Source organism: Schistocerca piceifrons, chromosome 4 (genome assembly GCF_021461385.2).
Source record: "Schistocerca piceifrons isolate TAMUIC-IGC-003096 chromosome 4, iqSchPice1.1, whole genome shotgun sequence".
Classification (NCBI taxonomy): Eukaryota; Metazoa; Arthropoda; class Insecta; order Orthoptera; family Acrididae; genus Schistocerca; species Schistocerca piceifrons.
The window spans coordinates 423,184,604-423,202,609 of record NC_060141.1 but is presented as its reverse complement, the minus strand read 5'-3'; the positions used below and the strand labels follow the sequence as shown (position 1 = coordinate 423,202,609).

The window sequence follows — 18,006 nt, the reverse complement described above, 5'->3', positions numbered from 1 at the left end:
GTTCTGGAGCTAAACATACGTGTTGTCAGAAGTTGCAAAGAATACTGGAACAATAATTTGATTACCAGACACTATGCAAACTCAGATTTTTTTATCGCATTGGGGATTTTGATGCACAACAAAGGTTTTCAGTGGAAGAAATCCAAAAAAGTGAAACCAAGCTTAACTACTCAATCACAAAATGCAGTGTCAGGCTAAATTCACTGTTCACAACATTTTTAAGTAACCACTTGCACTACCTGTCCCTCTTTTCTTTAGCCATAATTTTCTGCAATGGTGGAAAGAGGGAATCGGGCAGGATAAAGGGAAAGTAAGCGACGAATTCAAGGAGACATACCAAAAGTGTATAAAGTCGAGAACAATAATATACACAAAAAGAGGTGGGAGGATGTGGCAGTTTCTTCTATTCCACACTGATGATCACATACCACTACTAATGCATTTGCTTTCATCCATCCACTGATCATATTTTTTATTCATTTACCATTTTTTTACGTAACTTTCCCACAGCCTTATGTTGTTCAATCATTTTTCATTGCTGTAGGCATTTCCTTCCTAACAATAAGCATGTACTTAATTGCTCACATTCTAATTCACATACAAATGATGTTCATGTCCTATTTCCCTTTATTAGCATGCAAGCCTCTTCCAATAATTCCACCTTCCATTATCTTTTAACTTACCACTCCAATTAGTTACTCTTCTGCTCAAGTAATGACACATGTACTCACAGTCAGGTCATTATTTCACTGAATCAATTCCAAAGAAATATCAGTAGAAGAATTTCATAGGGCATGGCACATCTTTAACTTGCTAAAAATTTGTGAGCCATATTTTATAAGGAAAAACTTCAACCTTCACATGAAGGAGTTAGTGATCATACAGCAATAATTACTTATAACATTACTTGTAGTCTTTCAATTGCAACCATCGATGAGACAATGCTGTAACTCTACTTACATACTGCTTACCTTTGTTTTTGCTTTCTGAAAGACATGGTTCTCCATTTCAACACTGTTCTTCGCTGTTGGCATACCAGATCTCTGAATTGCTTCGTCTCTGTAACACAGAAGAGTCACTGTCACAGACAAGATCATAGGACAACTGTTTAAAAGATGTGAAGAAGAATAGCTGCAGTGCTTAGGAAGGACAAGAGGCCACTGAATCATAGAACCTGGCATAGAACAAATGGAAACATGAAACACTAGCCATACAGATTCCATCAACAAGCTTTAACAATACAAAACAAGTTAAGGTGTTCATGAGATTGAAAACGTCATAGAAACTTAAGCTGTAAACTGTATTAATGAACCATCACTACATTGCTTCGTGATGTTCACGCTTATGTCACCTAAATATAACTGATACAATTAGTAAGGAAGTTCCTACTCTGAAAGCTGCTGCCTCCTCATTTTTATTATATTATTTGAAGGACTTTATGGTGTAACAGTGTAAGTCAGATTCTGACAAAAATATGTTAACTACTATGTCCTTAGTGGAAACTTCAGTCTTTTGGATTCCACATAACATATGTCTTTGTATGCACACTAGCATCACAGATGGCACCATAAGTTCTACTGTGAAATGAGTTATATGATACATGTTATGGCAAACTGAAGTAAGTCTGACTAGCTCCAGTTTTGTATTACATCATTGTCTAAACTGTTTTCAGGTAAGCTTTGTACGGTAACATTGTCTCCGCCGTTTTCAGACAAGTTTTATTTTATCATATTGTTATACAAACCATTAACTTAATTATCTGGCAGTTGTTACTGGTGTCTGTTTGAGCTTACACTCATGTTAATCTGAATAATTCAGATAAGCTTACAGAAATCATGAACAAAGAGGGAGAAATTTCAGATCCTGCTTCAGAATATCATCCATCTCAAAGTGAGTCTAATGAGAAACAGAAGATAGATGACAGCAGATAAAACTAAAAAGGAATCAAGATGACGCATACAGTACCCAAAAAGGTAAAACAGCTCCTGCCAAAATATTTTGAAATGTTGATTGCCATTGTAGACTACAACATACTTCAAAAATAACTTAAGATGATAAGGAAAGGAATTTTTGATAGTTATTGGAAAATAGGATCTTTTTAACTATCAAAATCTCTATCTATGTGGACTAATAACATCAGAATCTCCTGCAGCAAGAAGACCACGAACAAGATGTCAACCTCAACCTCCAAAGGCTTGTATTAACAAATACTACTTACATGTTCAGAATTATTCAGTTAAAGTCTGTAAACTATTTTCTGGAAACTTTTTGAACTTCCAATGACAGAATGACTTTATGTACACAAGAAGCAAAGAAAGAAGAGGAGCCTGATGGTGATTTAAGAAGTCCTCATAAACCTTCCAATAAAGCTCCAGAAGGTACATTTAGTCAAATTCACTTCTAGATTAAAATTTTTTCATGTCATCAGTCATATTATTCTCAAACAGAAAACCATAATAGGTGTTACTTGAGTCCTGAATTGAAAATTTGAGTTGTGTCCAATTTATATAAAGAAAAATATGTTGAAGGTAACATTTAATCAGTGGCAGAGGCTTTGTATCAAAATATTTCCAATCACGATTTCAATCTAAGATGAAATACATGCACAACATTACCAGATGCAGATATTGGTCGCTAAAGATGAAAACAAAAAATAATTACAAGTGCAACAAAAATTACATGTAAGGAGGGCCAAATTTGCATGAAATCCGATGAAAGTGCATCAGGAATTATCAAAATCTAACCCTCAATATGTTTTCATTTTTAAATTTGATTTGGAAAGTGCCCTGGGATTTCCAGAGTTAATGTTAGTGCCACATTACATATACAATTTATACTGTTATAATCTTGGCTTTCATAAACTATTGACTCCTCTTCCATGTTTGTATGTAAGGGGCAAAATTACAGCTCCAAGAGGATTGCAGGAAGTTTCATCACACATAGTGAAATACATAAAAGAAGTAGCTAGTAACAGTAAACTCAAAATAATGTACATTAATGGCTTAACTGGACGAAATAGAAATTTGAAAATGGCACTTTCCCGTTCCAAACTTGTGACAGATCCACTACTTCAAGTGGATGTTCTTGATCATATTTTCACTACAAGTAGCACTTGTATATGCCAAACAATGCTCATTTCTTCTGGGTAAAAGGAAGAACAATCTACACACCATCAGGCTGGTGTGAAAACACAGTAGTACAGATGACGCAAGAAGGATATCTATTAAGATTGTGTTGCAGAAGACAGCAGTTAACTGCAAAATTAATGGATTTATGTGTACAGTATCTTTACTACAAATTTTGTGGTTGCAGTATAGAAGATCTGAACCTACAAAGATGCATTACAAGACAATTTTGAATGCTGATATAGTGTCTTTCACACTGGACATATGAAAAGGAAATAGGGAACCCCAGTTCACCTCATCAGTACAAAACAGGTACCACTATATGATGAAATATGACCAATTAGTAATTTGAATAAAAAGGAATTGTTACACTTGTTACCATGCATCCCTCCGATTCACCATCTGCTTTTTTATTCTATGAAAGAAACTTTGGAGGGAAAACCTGACAGATTTATTTTTGTGTTAATTCAAACTGAAATGCATGTAATTTATGGACAATTATGATTATAATGTTAATATTACTACATTTGATTGTGCTCAAGTATCATTAAATTCAAAGCGATATTCGCAGAATTTATAATAATTATGGATATAATATTAATATTATTACACTTACTTTATCCTCTAGTATTAATGGTATCCTTTATTAAACTGAATCTCCTTGCGCATACTTCCATTAGGCTTTCCTGATTTTTCTGTACAATATTTCACGAAAGTTTAATTTCCCAAAATAAGCAAAATGGAGTTAAACCATTATGTCATAAACCGCTTCATACAGCTGATGTTTATCTACTAGATAAGTAGCTTAATATTTACTCTATCACAATGGTATCTTTCAAAGAAGATATTTCTATGTCTACAAATACATACAGCTTAATAACAAACACTGCTACATGTCACAGAATCCTGATATTCAGTTAATTGTTAGAAAGAGTGGCTAATGAGGTATGTTTTTAATTTTCTTGTGAACTGGTAGGGATTCCAAATTTCTTGCTTTAGTCCTAAGTTAAGGCAGGTGCTTACTGAACATCTTTCCACCAGGGTACACTTAACTCCCTTCTGAATCCTGGACATGAGGGCAATGTCTACATGAAAATAACCTTTGTGTTTTGTTTTGTGACTATGTATGTTGCAGTCCAGTTGGAACAGATTTTCAGTATCAGCAACAAAAATCATTAAGGAGTAAATGTATGAATTCCAACATTCTTAAAAAGATTTAGCTACAAGATGAACAGGGATTTTAAATGTTGTACTTCATTCAATGTACGGCCATTAACATCTACTTCTGATACTAAAGATCTTCGGTTACCATCTGAGGTGTGTCTGCTAGGATTGACTTGGGGACTTTGATTAATATTCATGTGTCATCAGCAAATGTGACAGTTATTGAACCGCCCTTTAAAATCACTAGGAGCTCATAAATATCGACCAGAAACAAGAATCTGTCCAGTACCAACCCATATGGCAATCCACATGTTATGTTACCCCATTTTGAAGTCATTTTAATGATAGAGATACTGTCTGTTAATGAGGTCTTATGCTCTCTGTCATGGAAGTTAAGATTTCATACAGGCAAGGGTGATGCCACTAATGCCACAACACATTAGTTTGCCAAGCAGAATTGTGTGATTCTCACATTCGGAGGTTTCGGCGAGGTTATAGAACACCCCAGAGGATAACTTTCTTGATTATCTCTGTCAGCACTTCATTTGTAAGATCTTGTATAGCTCTCTGTGTGGAGAATCTATTAAGAAAGCCAGACCAAAGCATTTAACATGTCCTGGTTGATTGGTTGGTTTAAAAGAGGAGGGGGGGGGGGGGGGGGGGGGGACCAAACTGCTAAGTCTTTGGCCCGTTGTTCCAAATAAAACAATTCCACAAGGACGAGAAGACAAACGAAACTTACAACACAAAACAAAAGAAAGGAAAAACCACAAGAACAACGGAAGGGTAACAAACTCTTAAATGGACAAAAGGGGACAATAAATCCACAGAAACCCAAGAAACAGGGAGAAGAGATTAAAACAAGAAAGCAGGTTACCATGGCTGGCTGACCATAAGAATAAAAAGAAGCCAGCAACACATTAAAACCTCCACCCTGAAAGCTCTCAGGTGGAGGACACATAGGGAGAAAGGACATGTGCTAAAACTTAGATCAAATGAAGAACCACAGAATCCCTGCGAGAGGCCCGAATGGAGGACTTCCACACATTCAGTTTCCTTGATGTCACGCAGTTTGTTGTGCATACTGAGATTATGCCATTCCATCTCCCAAAGCTGAAAAAACTTGCAGTGTAATAATGACTGCAGGTCAGTTTTGGGAATGCTAATCTCCAGAAGTGGTTTCCGTGTAGCCTGTCGGTAAGTTCATTTCCTGGGATTCTGACATGGCCAGGGGTCCACACAAACACCACACAAGGACCAGACCGTTCCAGGGCACACAGGGACTCCTGGATGGTCGCTACCAAAGAATGACAGGGGTAGCACCGGTCGATAGCTTGTAGGCTGCTCAAGGAGTCAGTACACAAGAGAAATGACTCGGCAGGGCATGAGCAGTTGTGATCAAGAGCAGGAGATATGGCCGCCAGCTCTGCAGTGAAAACACTGCAGCCATTGGGCAAGGAGTGCTGTTCAATATGTCTTCCATGTACATAAGCAAAGCCAACGTGACCATCAGCCACCAAGCCATTGGTGTAAACCACTTCATGGCCCGGTATGTGTCGAGAATCCAGAGGAAGAGACAGTGGAGAGCCACAGGGTTAACGGAGCCCTTAGGGCCTCGTGAAAGATCAGAGCAAAGCTTCAGCTTACATTTATACCATGGAGATGTACGTGAATGGACCTCAAGGAGAGGTGGTAAAGGGAAGCACTCTGGTTCAGAGAGAAGGGACCAGACGCAAACCGCAATCGTGAGCCCTGACCTGGACCACCAATGCAGGAGATGAACTGCCTTGGGTGGGAAAAGGAGACAGTAATTTGGATGGGCAGGTGAACTATGAATGTGTGCAACGTAACTGGCAAGCAGTTGTGCACATCAAATCTGCAATGGAGGGACTCCAGCCTCCAACAGGACACTTGGCACTGGACTCGTTCCAAAAGCTCCTGTTGCTAGGCGAACACCGCTGTGGTGCACTGGGTCAAGTAAACGCAACACTGAGGGCACCACTAAACCGTAAACCAGACTCCCATGGTCAAGGTGGAATTGAACAAGGGCTCTGTAGAGCTGCAGAAACGTCGAGCAAGGTGTTGCTCAGGCAGCAGAAGGCATTGAGGTGCTGCCAGCTCTTGCGCTTAAGCTGACAAAGGTCAGGTAACCAAGTCAATCGGGCATCGAAGACCAGTCCTAAGAATCGATGTTTCCACTACAGTGAATGGATCGTCATTAAGGTAAAGTTCTGGTTCCAGATGAACGGTATGATGCCGACAGAAGTGCTTGACCCACGACTTCGCAGCTGAAAACTGAAAGCTGTCAGCTAGAGCCCATGGCTGCGACTTGTGAATGGCTCCCTGTAAGCACCACTCAGCAACACCAGTACTGGAGGAGAACTATAAAATGCAGAAGTCATCTGCATACAGAGAAGGTGAGACCGGTGGCCCTACAGCTGCTGCCAGACCGTTAATAGCCACTAAAAATAGAGGCACACGCAATACGGAGCCCCGCAGAATGCCATTCTCCTGATTACGGAGGGACTTATGTAAGGCACCAACATGCCATGAAAAGTACGGAGCAACAGGAAGTTTTGGATGAAAATTGGGAGCAAGCCCTGGAGACCCCACTCATACGAGGGGCATTCAAGTTCTAAGGCCTCCGTTTTTTTTTTCTCCGGACTGGACAGAGATAGAAACATGAGCATTGTTTTAAAGTGAGGCCACGTTCATTGTCAATATGTCTCAGAGATGGCAGCACCGTACGGCAGATGGAATTTTACTGCCAGCGGCAAGAATGAGAACTGTTTTAAATACTTAAAATGGCGACGTTTTTCTTACTTTAACAACATGCAATCATTCGTTTTCTGAATTTGCGTGGTGTGAAACCAATTGAAATTCATCGAAAGTTGAAGGACACATGTGGTGATGGAGTTATGGATGTGTCGAAAGTGCATTCGTGGGTGCGACAGTTTAATGAAGGCAGAACATCGTGTGACAACAAACCGAAACAACCTCGGGCTCGCAAAAGCCGGTCTGACATGATCGAGAAAGTGGAGAGAATTGTTTTGGGGGATCGCCGAATGACTGTTGAACAGATCGCCTCCAGAGTTGGCATTTCTGTGGGTTCTGTGCACACAATCCTGCATGACGACCTGAAAATGCGAAAAGTGTCACCCAGGTGGGTGCCACGAATGCTGACGAACGACCACATGGCTGCCCGTGTGGCATGTTGCCAAGCAATGTTGATGCACAACGACAGCATGAATGGGACTTTCTTTTCGTCGGTTGTGTCAATGGATGAGACGTGGATGCCATTTTTCAATTCAGAAACAAAGCGCCAGTCAGCTCAATGGAAGCACACAGATTCACGGCCACCAAAAAAATTTCGGGTAACCGCCAGTGCTGAAAAAATGATGGTGTCCATGTTCTGGGACAGCAAGGGCGTAATCCTTACCCATTGTGTTCCAAAGGGCACTACGGTAACAGGTGAATCCTACGAAAATGTTTTGAAGAACAAATTCCTTCCTGCACTGCAACAAAAACGCCCGGGAAGGGCTGCGCGTGTGCTGTTTCACCAAGACAACGCACCCGCACATCGAGCTAACATTACGCAACAGTTTCTTCGTGATAACAACTTTTAAGTGATTCCTCGTACTTCCTACTCACCTGACCTGGCTCCTAGTGACTTTTGGCTTTTTCCACCAATGAAAGACACACTCCGTGGCCGCACATTCACCAGCCGTGCTGCTATTGCCTCAGCGATTTTCCAGTGGTCAAAACAGACTCCTAAAGAAGCCTTCGCCGCTGCCATGGAATCATGGCGTCAGCGTTGTGAAAAATGTGTACGTCTGCAGGGCGATTACGTCGAGAAGTAATGCCAGTTTCGTCGATTTCGGGTGAGTAGTTAATTAGAAAAAAAATCGGAGGCCTTAGAACTTGAATGCACCTCGTACAATGTGGTATGGATATGATGTCACCAGGTCATGTCTTATGCTTTACGTACCTCAAAAAAGACAGCAACCAGGTGTTGTCATCTGCAAAAGGCTATTCGGATGGCAGACTCAAGGGACACAAGATTAACAGTGGTAGAGCGACCCAGGTGGAAGCCGCCCTGACACGGAGCCAGTAGGCCACGTGACTAGTACCCAACCCAATTTCCAACACAGCATATGTTCTAACAGCTGACAAAGAATGTTGGTGAGGCTGATAGATATCCACATCAAGTGGGTTCTTACCGGGTTTGAGCACCAGAATGATGGTGCTCTCCCACCATTGCAATGGAAAGACGCCATCGCACCATATCCGGTTTAAGATGACGAGTAGATGTCACTTATAGTCAGACGAGAGATGTTTGATCATCTGACTGTGGATCCGATCCAGCCAAGGAGCTGTGTCTGGGCAATATGCAACGGCACTGAGGAGCTTCCACTCAGTAATTGGGGCTTTACAAGGTTCACTGTGGAATGTAGTGAAGAAGAGGACTTTCCTTTCCATCTGCCATTGGAGGGTGCGAAAAGCTGTTCGGGAGGGGGAGGGGGAGGTAATCCTCCAATGCATAGGCTCAAGTATAGTGCACAGCAAATTGCTCGGCAATCATGTTTGCATCAGTACATAACATGCCATTCGTGTTAACACCAAGGATATCTGTTGGGGTCTGGTATGCAAAAAGATGTCTGATCTTCGTCCAGACTTGGGAAGGTGACGTATGGCATCCAATGGTCGACACGTACCTCTCCCAACACTCCTGTTTCCGTCGCTTTATAAGCTGGCAAACACGGGCATGGAGCCACTTAAAGGCTATTAGGTGCTCTAAGGAAGGGTGCAGCTTATGTTGCTGTAGAGCTCACCGAAGCTCTTTAATTGCCTCAACAACTTCCAGCGACCACCAAGGGACTGTCTTTCGCCGGAGGCACCCTAAAGAACAGGGGATCGCGTTTTCCGCTGCAGAAATGACCGTTGTAGTGACCTGCTCAACCACAACACTGATGGCACCACATGGGGGAGATTCAACAGTGGCAGCAGAGGTGAAGGTTACCCAGTCTGCCTTGTTTAAAGCCCATCTGGGTACCCATCCATAGACATGACGCCAGGGTAGTGACAGGAAGATGGGGAAATGGTCACTATCTCACAGGTCATCATGAGCTCTCCAATGGGAGAAGGCAAGGACTGGAGACCGAGAGATCAATGGCTGAATATGTGCCATGTGCCACACAGAAATGTGTGGGGGCACCTGTATTTAAGAGGTAGAGGTCAAGGTGGGACAGTAAATTTTCGACATCTCTACCTCGTCCAGTAAACACAGTGCCACCCCACAAGGGGTTATGGTTGTTAAAATCTCCCAAAAGTAGGAAAGGTTTAGGGAATTGATCAATCAGTGCAGCCAATATGTTCAGGGGTACTGCACCATCTGGAGGGAGATATACATTGCAGACAGTTATTTCCTGTGTCGTCTGTATCCTGACGGCCACAGGTTCACTACATACCGAGTTCAGGACATAGACGCAAACTTCATTTACATGTCTTTCAAGCTATTTCTCTATAGTTCCACTCTCCAACAGCGCGCAGGAAAATGAGCACTTAAATCTTTCTGTGTGAGCTCTGATTTATCTTATTTTATGATGATGATCATTTCTCACTATGTAGGTGGGAGCCAACATAATATTTTCATATTTGGAGGAGAAAGTTAGCTACTGAAATTTCACGAGAAGATTCTGCCGCAGCAAAAAGAATTTTTGTTTTAATGACTGCCACCACAATTCACGCATCATGTCAGTTGCACTCTCTCCCATTTCATGATAATACTAAACAAGCTCCCCTTCTTTGAAATTTTTTGACGTCCTCCGATACTCCTATCTTACGCAGATCCTACACCACACAGCAATGGTGTATGTACTCTCTTTAGTTGATCTCTTGCATTTTATAAGTGTTCTACAAACAAATCTCAGTCTTTGGTCTGCTTTACCCACAATGTTGTCCATGTGAACATCCCAATTGAAGTCATTTGTAACTGTAATCCCTAATTATTCAGTTGAATTTACAGACTTTAGATTGTGTGTTTTATCGTGTAACCAAAATTTAGCAGATTTCATTTAGTACTTATGAAGACAACTTTACATTTTTCGTTATTTAGAGTCAATTGCCACTTTTTGCATCATATAGGTATCTTTTTGAACTCACTTTGCAGTTGATTTTGATCATGTGATGACTTTACAAGATGGTAAATGACAGCATAACCCTGCAAAAAAGCTAAGAGGGCTGCTCAGATTGTCCCCTACGTATTTATGTAGATCAGGAACAGCAGAGGGCCTGTAACACTTCCTTGGGGACCACCAAATATTACTTCCATTTTGATCAGTGACTTTCCGTCAATTACTACGAACTGTGACCTACTTGACAGGTACTTACGAATCCAGTTGCAATTTGATTAGACAACTTTTACCGAACAGTCCTTTATACCCCTTGGGGAAGTGTGTTGGGACCCTGGCTGTTGATCATATTGTCGACAATATTAATAGTAATCTCAGGCTTTTCGCAGTTGATGCAGTTATCCGCAATGAAGCACTCTAGAAAGAGCTGCTCAAATATTCGGCCAGATCTTGATAGGATTTCAAAGTGGTGCAAAGACTGGCAACTTGCTTTGAATGTTCAGAAATGTAACATTGGACACTTTACAAAACAAAACAAAAACCATAGTATCATATGATTAAGTATCAATGAGTCAGAAGTGTAATGTGCCATACACCTCACTATAGTTTGCAGAGTATAGATGTAGATGAAGAGGTTGAAGGTAAACCTACCACAGCCAGCACAAGACATTTATATTCTATTAGCAACACTACCATTGCTAGCAGAATTACTACTTTTAGTTGTTGGTCCTTAGGAGTTGTATTTTTTTAAACTAGTATCTGTCTGTGATGCACCTAGTGTCTGCATAATTACAGTCCACACTACCATGTTAGATTGTTTATTACTCGGTGCAATGTTTGCAGGTAATGTGGGGAAGCAGTCATTGAATTTTGTGGGCAATAATTTGCAAGTGTCACCATTTCTGGCAGATGTATTTTCAGGGGGTTCAATTTCATTCAGATGACTTGTTTTGTTTGTTTGCTTAATAATATTCTCAAATAGCTTTTACTTTATTCTGGGAACTTTTTTTAGCATAGGATACAATTTATGCTCTTTTAATGATAGAGTTGAGTCAACAATAGTGGTGGTATTGGAGTTAAAAATCTTGACTACTGCTTATTCTCTGAATTGCATAGAGCTCTACCTAATGTCTGATACTGTCATCCCAGCAGTTATCAATGCTTCTGTTCTACTTTCTCCCATTTTGTTTTAGCACCAAACAAAACTTGGAATACGTTTATGAAAGTGTTATTTTTTTCAGTAAACACTGCCTGCTTTATTAATTTCTCCACGGTGATCTTTCTGTAATTTCTCTCTAAACACTGATCAAGTCATTGTTCTTGTGTCTGAGGTACCATACCTTAGTGTGACAGTTTGTTGGGATACGCAATAGAATGATCATGTAAGCCAAACATAGGTAAAGCAGGTGGCAGACTTTGGTTCACAGGTAGAATACTAGGAAACAATCAGTCTACAAAGGAGATTGCTTACTAATCACTCATGTAACTCTCCCTACAGTATTGCTGAAGTATATTGGACCTATCCCGTGTAGTACTAATAGTAGATGTCGAACATATATAGAGAAGAGCATCATGAATGGTCGCAGGTTTGTTTGACCAGTGGGGAAGTGTCATAGCAATGCTGAAAGAATGGAAATGGCACACTTTAACATATAGGCATACTATTCCAAGAAAAGAGACTTGGAAAGTTTCAAAAACTAGCTTAAAATATGAATCTACGAATAAATAACAACTCACTCCATACTGATCCTGTAGGTATTATGAAGACAAGATTAGATTAATTGTAGCACACACAGATGCATAAACAGTTTTTCTTCCTGCAGTCAATACATGAATGTAATGTAGCCCTAATAACTACTACAATGGGAAGCACCCTCTGCCATGCACTTCACAGTGGTTTCCAGAGATGGATGTACATTACTGGTTATATAGCTGACTGCAACAAAGTGTACATGAGAAATACTGGAGAATATAGCAAATTACTTGAAAGCCAAGATCAGGCCACATTGCTGGGAGAATGTTGCTATGCTGATACTGTTTCTTGCAGCTACTGGCACAGAAAACTAAAATCACATAAACAACAAGGAAGTACTGATCATTGAAAGATTAATTTTCTTGCTCACACTGGATGCTGCACTTCAAGATTCACATTTTGTTCCTACATAAATTTGAATTGTCTTCTCTGCATCATTTAGTACTGATCTCCTACTCACATCCTATATCAGTTTATGCAAACAGCCACAATTAACATCTCCTCTCAGCTACCTGATAGCTGACATTCAGCGCATCTTATCTGTACAGTGATGCTGAGAATATTTGCTTGCTTAAGTTTGGCTGATATCGTACTTCCAGAGTCATTAATTACAAACTGTTCCTAGACTTTACTTCCCGTCTGAACATATAAGGCTGTACAACAGGAAAACTGCTTTTTAAGTCAATCCCATTCCTCTCTGTGTTTGGAGCTGTCTTCCTTTGGGTGTTGGGTTGCTTTGAATGTGTGTCTCAAATAGCACACATCTTAAGATACCATCTACACAAAATATATTGTTATTATTCCACTTGTCTCACTGAGGGCCTTCGTATGACACACAGTACCAAAATTGGGCGACTAAGTTTCAAAATGGAGAAGCAAGGATTGTTTCTGTTGTGCTTAGTTGTTTGTAGCCAAGTATCCCACTACAGCGCAGCCGGGGTGTTATCAGTATAAAAGTAAAGCAGTGCTTAGCTATTCATAACCTTTTTTTTTTCCTGTCAGTTGCACAGACCAATACCTGCCCATAACAACTGAAATTCTACAGTTATTAGGGATAAGGTGCAGGGAGTGGAAGTTTATAAGTTGTACTGGAGTCAGACTGCAGTTGTGGTATGACATGAAAATTGGTCAGTAATGGAGAAAGAAGGGAAAGTAGGAGGGGGTGGGGGGGGGGGGGGGGGAGAATTAGAGAGAGTGGGGTAGGCGTAGCTGTACTCTATCCCTCACATTATTCAATCAGTAGTAAACTAAATTAAGACGAAACTTGGAAAAGAAACTAAAAGGTCTGGGACCATCTCGTAATGAGAAAAGATTTTAAATCATAATACAATGCACACAATACCGTCATCAAACATATTTGCTTAACAGATAGAAGAACATCTACCTGTCCGTTTAGATTGAAGCTCATTTGCGTAGTACGCCTAATGGTCTGATATGTCTTTGTTGAGCTGCAGGCCTAAGTTTCTACTCGACAGTTCCAAAATTTGATACTTGTGTGTAGTTACGGCAATGTGGTCAATGTTATAGAAACATCTGCTGTTGGAATTAACGAGTCTTGTGAATACACCAAATAGAAATGAAAGGCAATATTTCCCTGTGATTTTACAATGCATCTTCCACAACGTAAAAATCGCCAAAATTTTATGGCAAATGTATAAAACTCAGCATTATCTATACGTAACAGTTGTCATTCGTGGTAGAATAGGCTTATCCAGAAAAAAATATAGATTAAGTCTGATGTATGGGAATTCCATATAATGATTGACAAAAAGATAAGTTCACATGTTCCGACATTAATCATTTGACGAACTTAAACCGTGAAGTACAAAGTAGCCATCACGTTCCCCCACATTTAAAACTCTCGAAACTTTCCAAGTGAATAAAATATCCTAACAGTTGCTACGGAAAGAGCATTCATCGCGTTCCTGAATATTGTAATTGTTTTCTTTGAACGTGCTGTTATCGGAATCGACGACGAACCGTTAAAAATTGAATCTTCATGTAACTAAATTGCTAATACTGATAATATAGTCTGTAAGAATAAAGTGTGCTTTAATTGTCTGCCATGATTGGATCATCGACCAATTTCAAAACACATTACGGAACCAGCACTCTAGGTTACTTCGGGTTTGAAAACTAAATGAATGTAACCTTAGGCGCAAAATTCAAACCGAAAAATAATTTGCAAAGTAATAATCTTTTACGATACTGCAAGTTCCTAAATTATGTCGAAATACTTACCACGCGCTTGGAACTTACATTTTGGAAACAACACTTTGACGAAACGCTGCTGTGCGCCACGATCCTTCTTCTCCTGCCATGTTTATGTTTATACAATTCGCTGTGCAACAAAAACACAATTCAACTAGAGCAATACTTTGGCGTTCGCAACCAAGTGCCAACAGATTTTTCTGCCACGTCTCGCTTAGAATGACGTCATCGTAAGAGCTGGAGCGCGCGGCCAGTGTTGCCAGTATCTAGAGATCGCAAATATTGGTGCCGGTCGGTTTAGAAGCGTCTCGCGGGCCCCGAGGAATCATGACGTCATATCATGGCAGGACGTCGTCTCTCATGCAAGCCAATATCGCTGGTAGTTTTCGAAACGCGGATATTCTTTGAACATGGCATGCTGATGAGAAGCGTCTCGCGGGCCCCGAGGAATCATGACGTCATATCATGGCATGACGTCGTCTCTTATGCAAGCCAATATCGCTGGTAGTTTTCGAAACGCGGATATTCTTTGAACATGGCATGCTGATGCCTTGTGGATTTGTGTATGATTGCGGGATTTGTGCGCGTTAAAGCTTTTCAATCACGGAAAAAAATTGATAATACTTGCTGCAAAAGCACATGTTTGCAGAGGAGAAAGGATAGTTTATATTCCAGACAATGGACGGTAAGTAACTTCCGTTAGTAATCTTATCATGCGCAAGAAAAGTAAAATGTATGGTAAATCTACAGAAATTTCATTCTTTGTGCCTATAGTATTCTGATGCATTATGTTACTCAGTAAAGTTTCTTTCAATGCATCTATGTGGATTATTTGTGGTAACGGCGTATTATCATAACAAATGGCTTCGGTATTTAAGTTGCAATCATTGTAACTTTTTCCTGATCAAAAATTGTGTAGTAACTGTATTCTAACAGTAACCTGCACATTTGAAAACTTTTGAATGTTCACAATTAATCATTGATCATAGTCAGTATTTTTGACAGTAAAATAGATATTAATTGCAGTGACTGAATCCAGATTTGTGAGTGGTGCAATGTGTTTTTGTAATGGATGTTTCAGAGCTTCTGAAGTGAAAGTCCAAGGAAGAGAAGACAACGAGAAGTAGCTTTTTTTGTCTGTTTCATGGTTTATAGGCCTACTGGGGAAACTCGCCATGTAAAAAAAAAACGAGTAACGCACCCAGCTTGGCACCTCTATGGTGATGTGGAAATCTGAGCATTGTTAATAAATAAATTAATTCTGTGTGTGTGTTTCTTTTGATTCCTTTATCATGTTGCTTATAGTAGACCAAATTTAATTAAAATACCCAGGTGATAATTTCAACATAAATTGGACTATGTGCATAGCTGCTTCTCACAGGCAAAGTATAAATATTCACCATACTCTGGCATGCGTGTTCACTAGTCAGTTATGGCAAAAGAAATCACTGACTCAAAGCATAATTTGCTTGGTAGACAGAATTGGAAATGGCCTTTTTAGTTATAAGTTTATTATATTATAGTACTCCCTGAGAGATTATCTTCTGCATTTCTTGGCCCTGACATGATTAGGTCTGGAATACAGCATTAAGTGTGCTGCTCTGCTGTCAGCAGCTTGGTAGTCAATGTGTTAAGCAGTCGTTTAGGAACTAGTGTGAAGTATATGCATCTGTACAGCCTTGGCTAAAAAGATACAGCTAGAATGCTAATTACTGTTTCAGGAATTATCCTTTACACAGTTAAATATAATATGTTAAATATGTATCTAAAACTCAATTCATGAATAACTTTGTAGTCATTTAAATAAAAATACCACAAACCGAAAAATCGTCTTGAAATGGTAAGGGATATCAAATATAAGTAAATATTTTTCCTCGGTAAGATTAAAGTGTAAAATTGCTGATACCTGGTTGTTACCATGAGATCAGCGCTGGCCCCAGCAGAGCAATCTGCTGTGACCACCGGCACCTTCATGCCAGCCAACGGGTTAATACACAAAACAGGGCAGTGCAAGACTTGGCAAGTCCGTAATTGTCATTGGTTGAAGCAACTAAAATTAAATTTCTGAGGTATGCTGGAACTGTGTTATTGGTATATTCCCCAGCATGATTTAAATCTTTGCATTGAAATCGCACTGACAGTGTGTAATATATTTTGCAACCGAAAATATATACTTAAAAATTTATGTGGGAATATATTTCAAGAAACCCTTTCAAACCAAACCTGACAATTATATTGACACACCAGTAAACCCACCTGAATGGCAGACTGGGTTACACAAGCATTAGCTGTAGGTGTAGAATAGGTAATTTACACAGAAAACTTTTCATACAAATTTTATTGTAAAGCACACTGAAGTTAAGGGAAAGATGCAATGCCTAGATGAGATAAACATGGACACACAATAACTCATTTTGCTCAGATATTTGGAAAATTAACTGTAGTATTATATGATGTATAACATATATATGACATATAACACATCTGAGGTGCAAATTTGTGGAGAGGAGAGATTGCATTGAACCTGTTGTGTATGGTGCATATTTTGTTGCAGTGCTGGGATGATGTCATCCAGATTTCAAAATTAGGGGTCTTGTAATGAAACTCTCATCAGTTTTAATATTTAAAAATAAACACGCCTGAAAAAGGAAGCTGAATAGGACTTTAAATTAAATTGCAAAAATTTTCTTGTTTTGCACATTCACTGCAGCTGACACTTAAAAGCTCGTGGCTAGTAGCTCTTATTGACCTTTGTGTCAGCCACAGTGCACATGTTGAAGATTTTAAAGTAACAAAGTAGTTGTTGACATTCTGGTATTAATGGATGGCAGCAGTTAACACAGCAATGAAATAATGTGAATGACTTAAACCAGGAATTAAAGAAGTCTACATAGCTTTGAACACAGTCATTTCACACTTCTTAGTCACTGCATATTTGTGTGCTATAACTAATACAGCAACCTTTCATTTTCTCATCTTTGATCTGGGATACATGTCACATCTTACTTATTTTCCTAGAGCAACTCTAGGTTCACTAGATCCACATTTCAGAATTCTGGTAATTGTAGTCCTACTTCATGCTGAAAGTGTGGGTTGATAGCTGTCTCTTCAGATATGATCTCATCAACTGCCATTTCAGAAACTTCAAGCAACAATGTGATTATTAAATTTTCTGTCAGTGATGGATATATCACTAATGTACATACCACACAAATATTCATGATGCTATAGAATAGTGCAGGGCCATCTTCTGGAACACCTGCTGGGTAGACTAAACAGTGCACTTCACATCCAGTGCATCAATTTTTTCTTCATAGGTAGTATCATAGTACACTACTATCTCAGGCTTGATTGTTGCGATGCTCAATGAAACAGCATTATGCCTTGAAGACACTAAACTAACAGCCTTCTTAAGTTTTTGAATGAAGGATATAAGTAAGTAATATATCCAAAAACAATTTAAGTTTTACATTTTGCTGTAAGAAACTCGTTTGCAATCTTTCCTTTTAGTATTATTTTGTACATGTGTGACCTTTTTGTGTCCTCTTCCCAGTTTGACTAGTACATCTGATTTACTTAATGAGGATATTTATGGTTACAAAGAAAAAACATGTGGTGACAA

The 18,006-nt window shown here is 39.6% G+C and overlaps 1 protein-coding gene across 3 annotated transcripts in view; it reads right to left on the bottom strand.

Moving 5' to 3' along the window:
- Positions 1-14,662, bottom strand: part of LOC124796277 (mediator of RNA polymerase II transcription subunit 15) — a 168,029-nt gene extending 153,367 nt beyond the window's left edge. Inside the window, exons 1-2 of one of the 3 annotated variants that reach the window (XM_047260393.1) lie at positions 14,433-14,662; positions 972-1,059 (exon numbers count right to left, since the gene is read on the bottom strand). In XM_047260393.1, coding sequence (XP_047116349.1) covers positions 972-1,059; positions 14,433-14,494 — 150 coding nt within the window. In that variant the 5' untranslated portion in view covers positions 14,495-14,662. Of the gene's footprint in view, positions 1-971; positions 1,060-14,414 lie in introns of all 3 variants that reach the window. The other 2 variants (XM_047260395.1, XM_047260394.1) reach the window with 2 other exon arrangements.
- Positions 14,663-18,006: the final 3,344 nt, after the last annotated feature.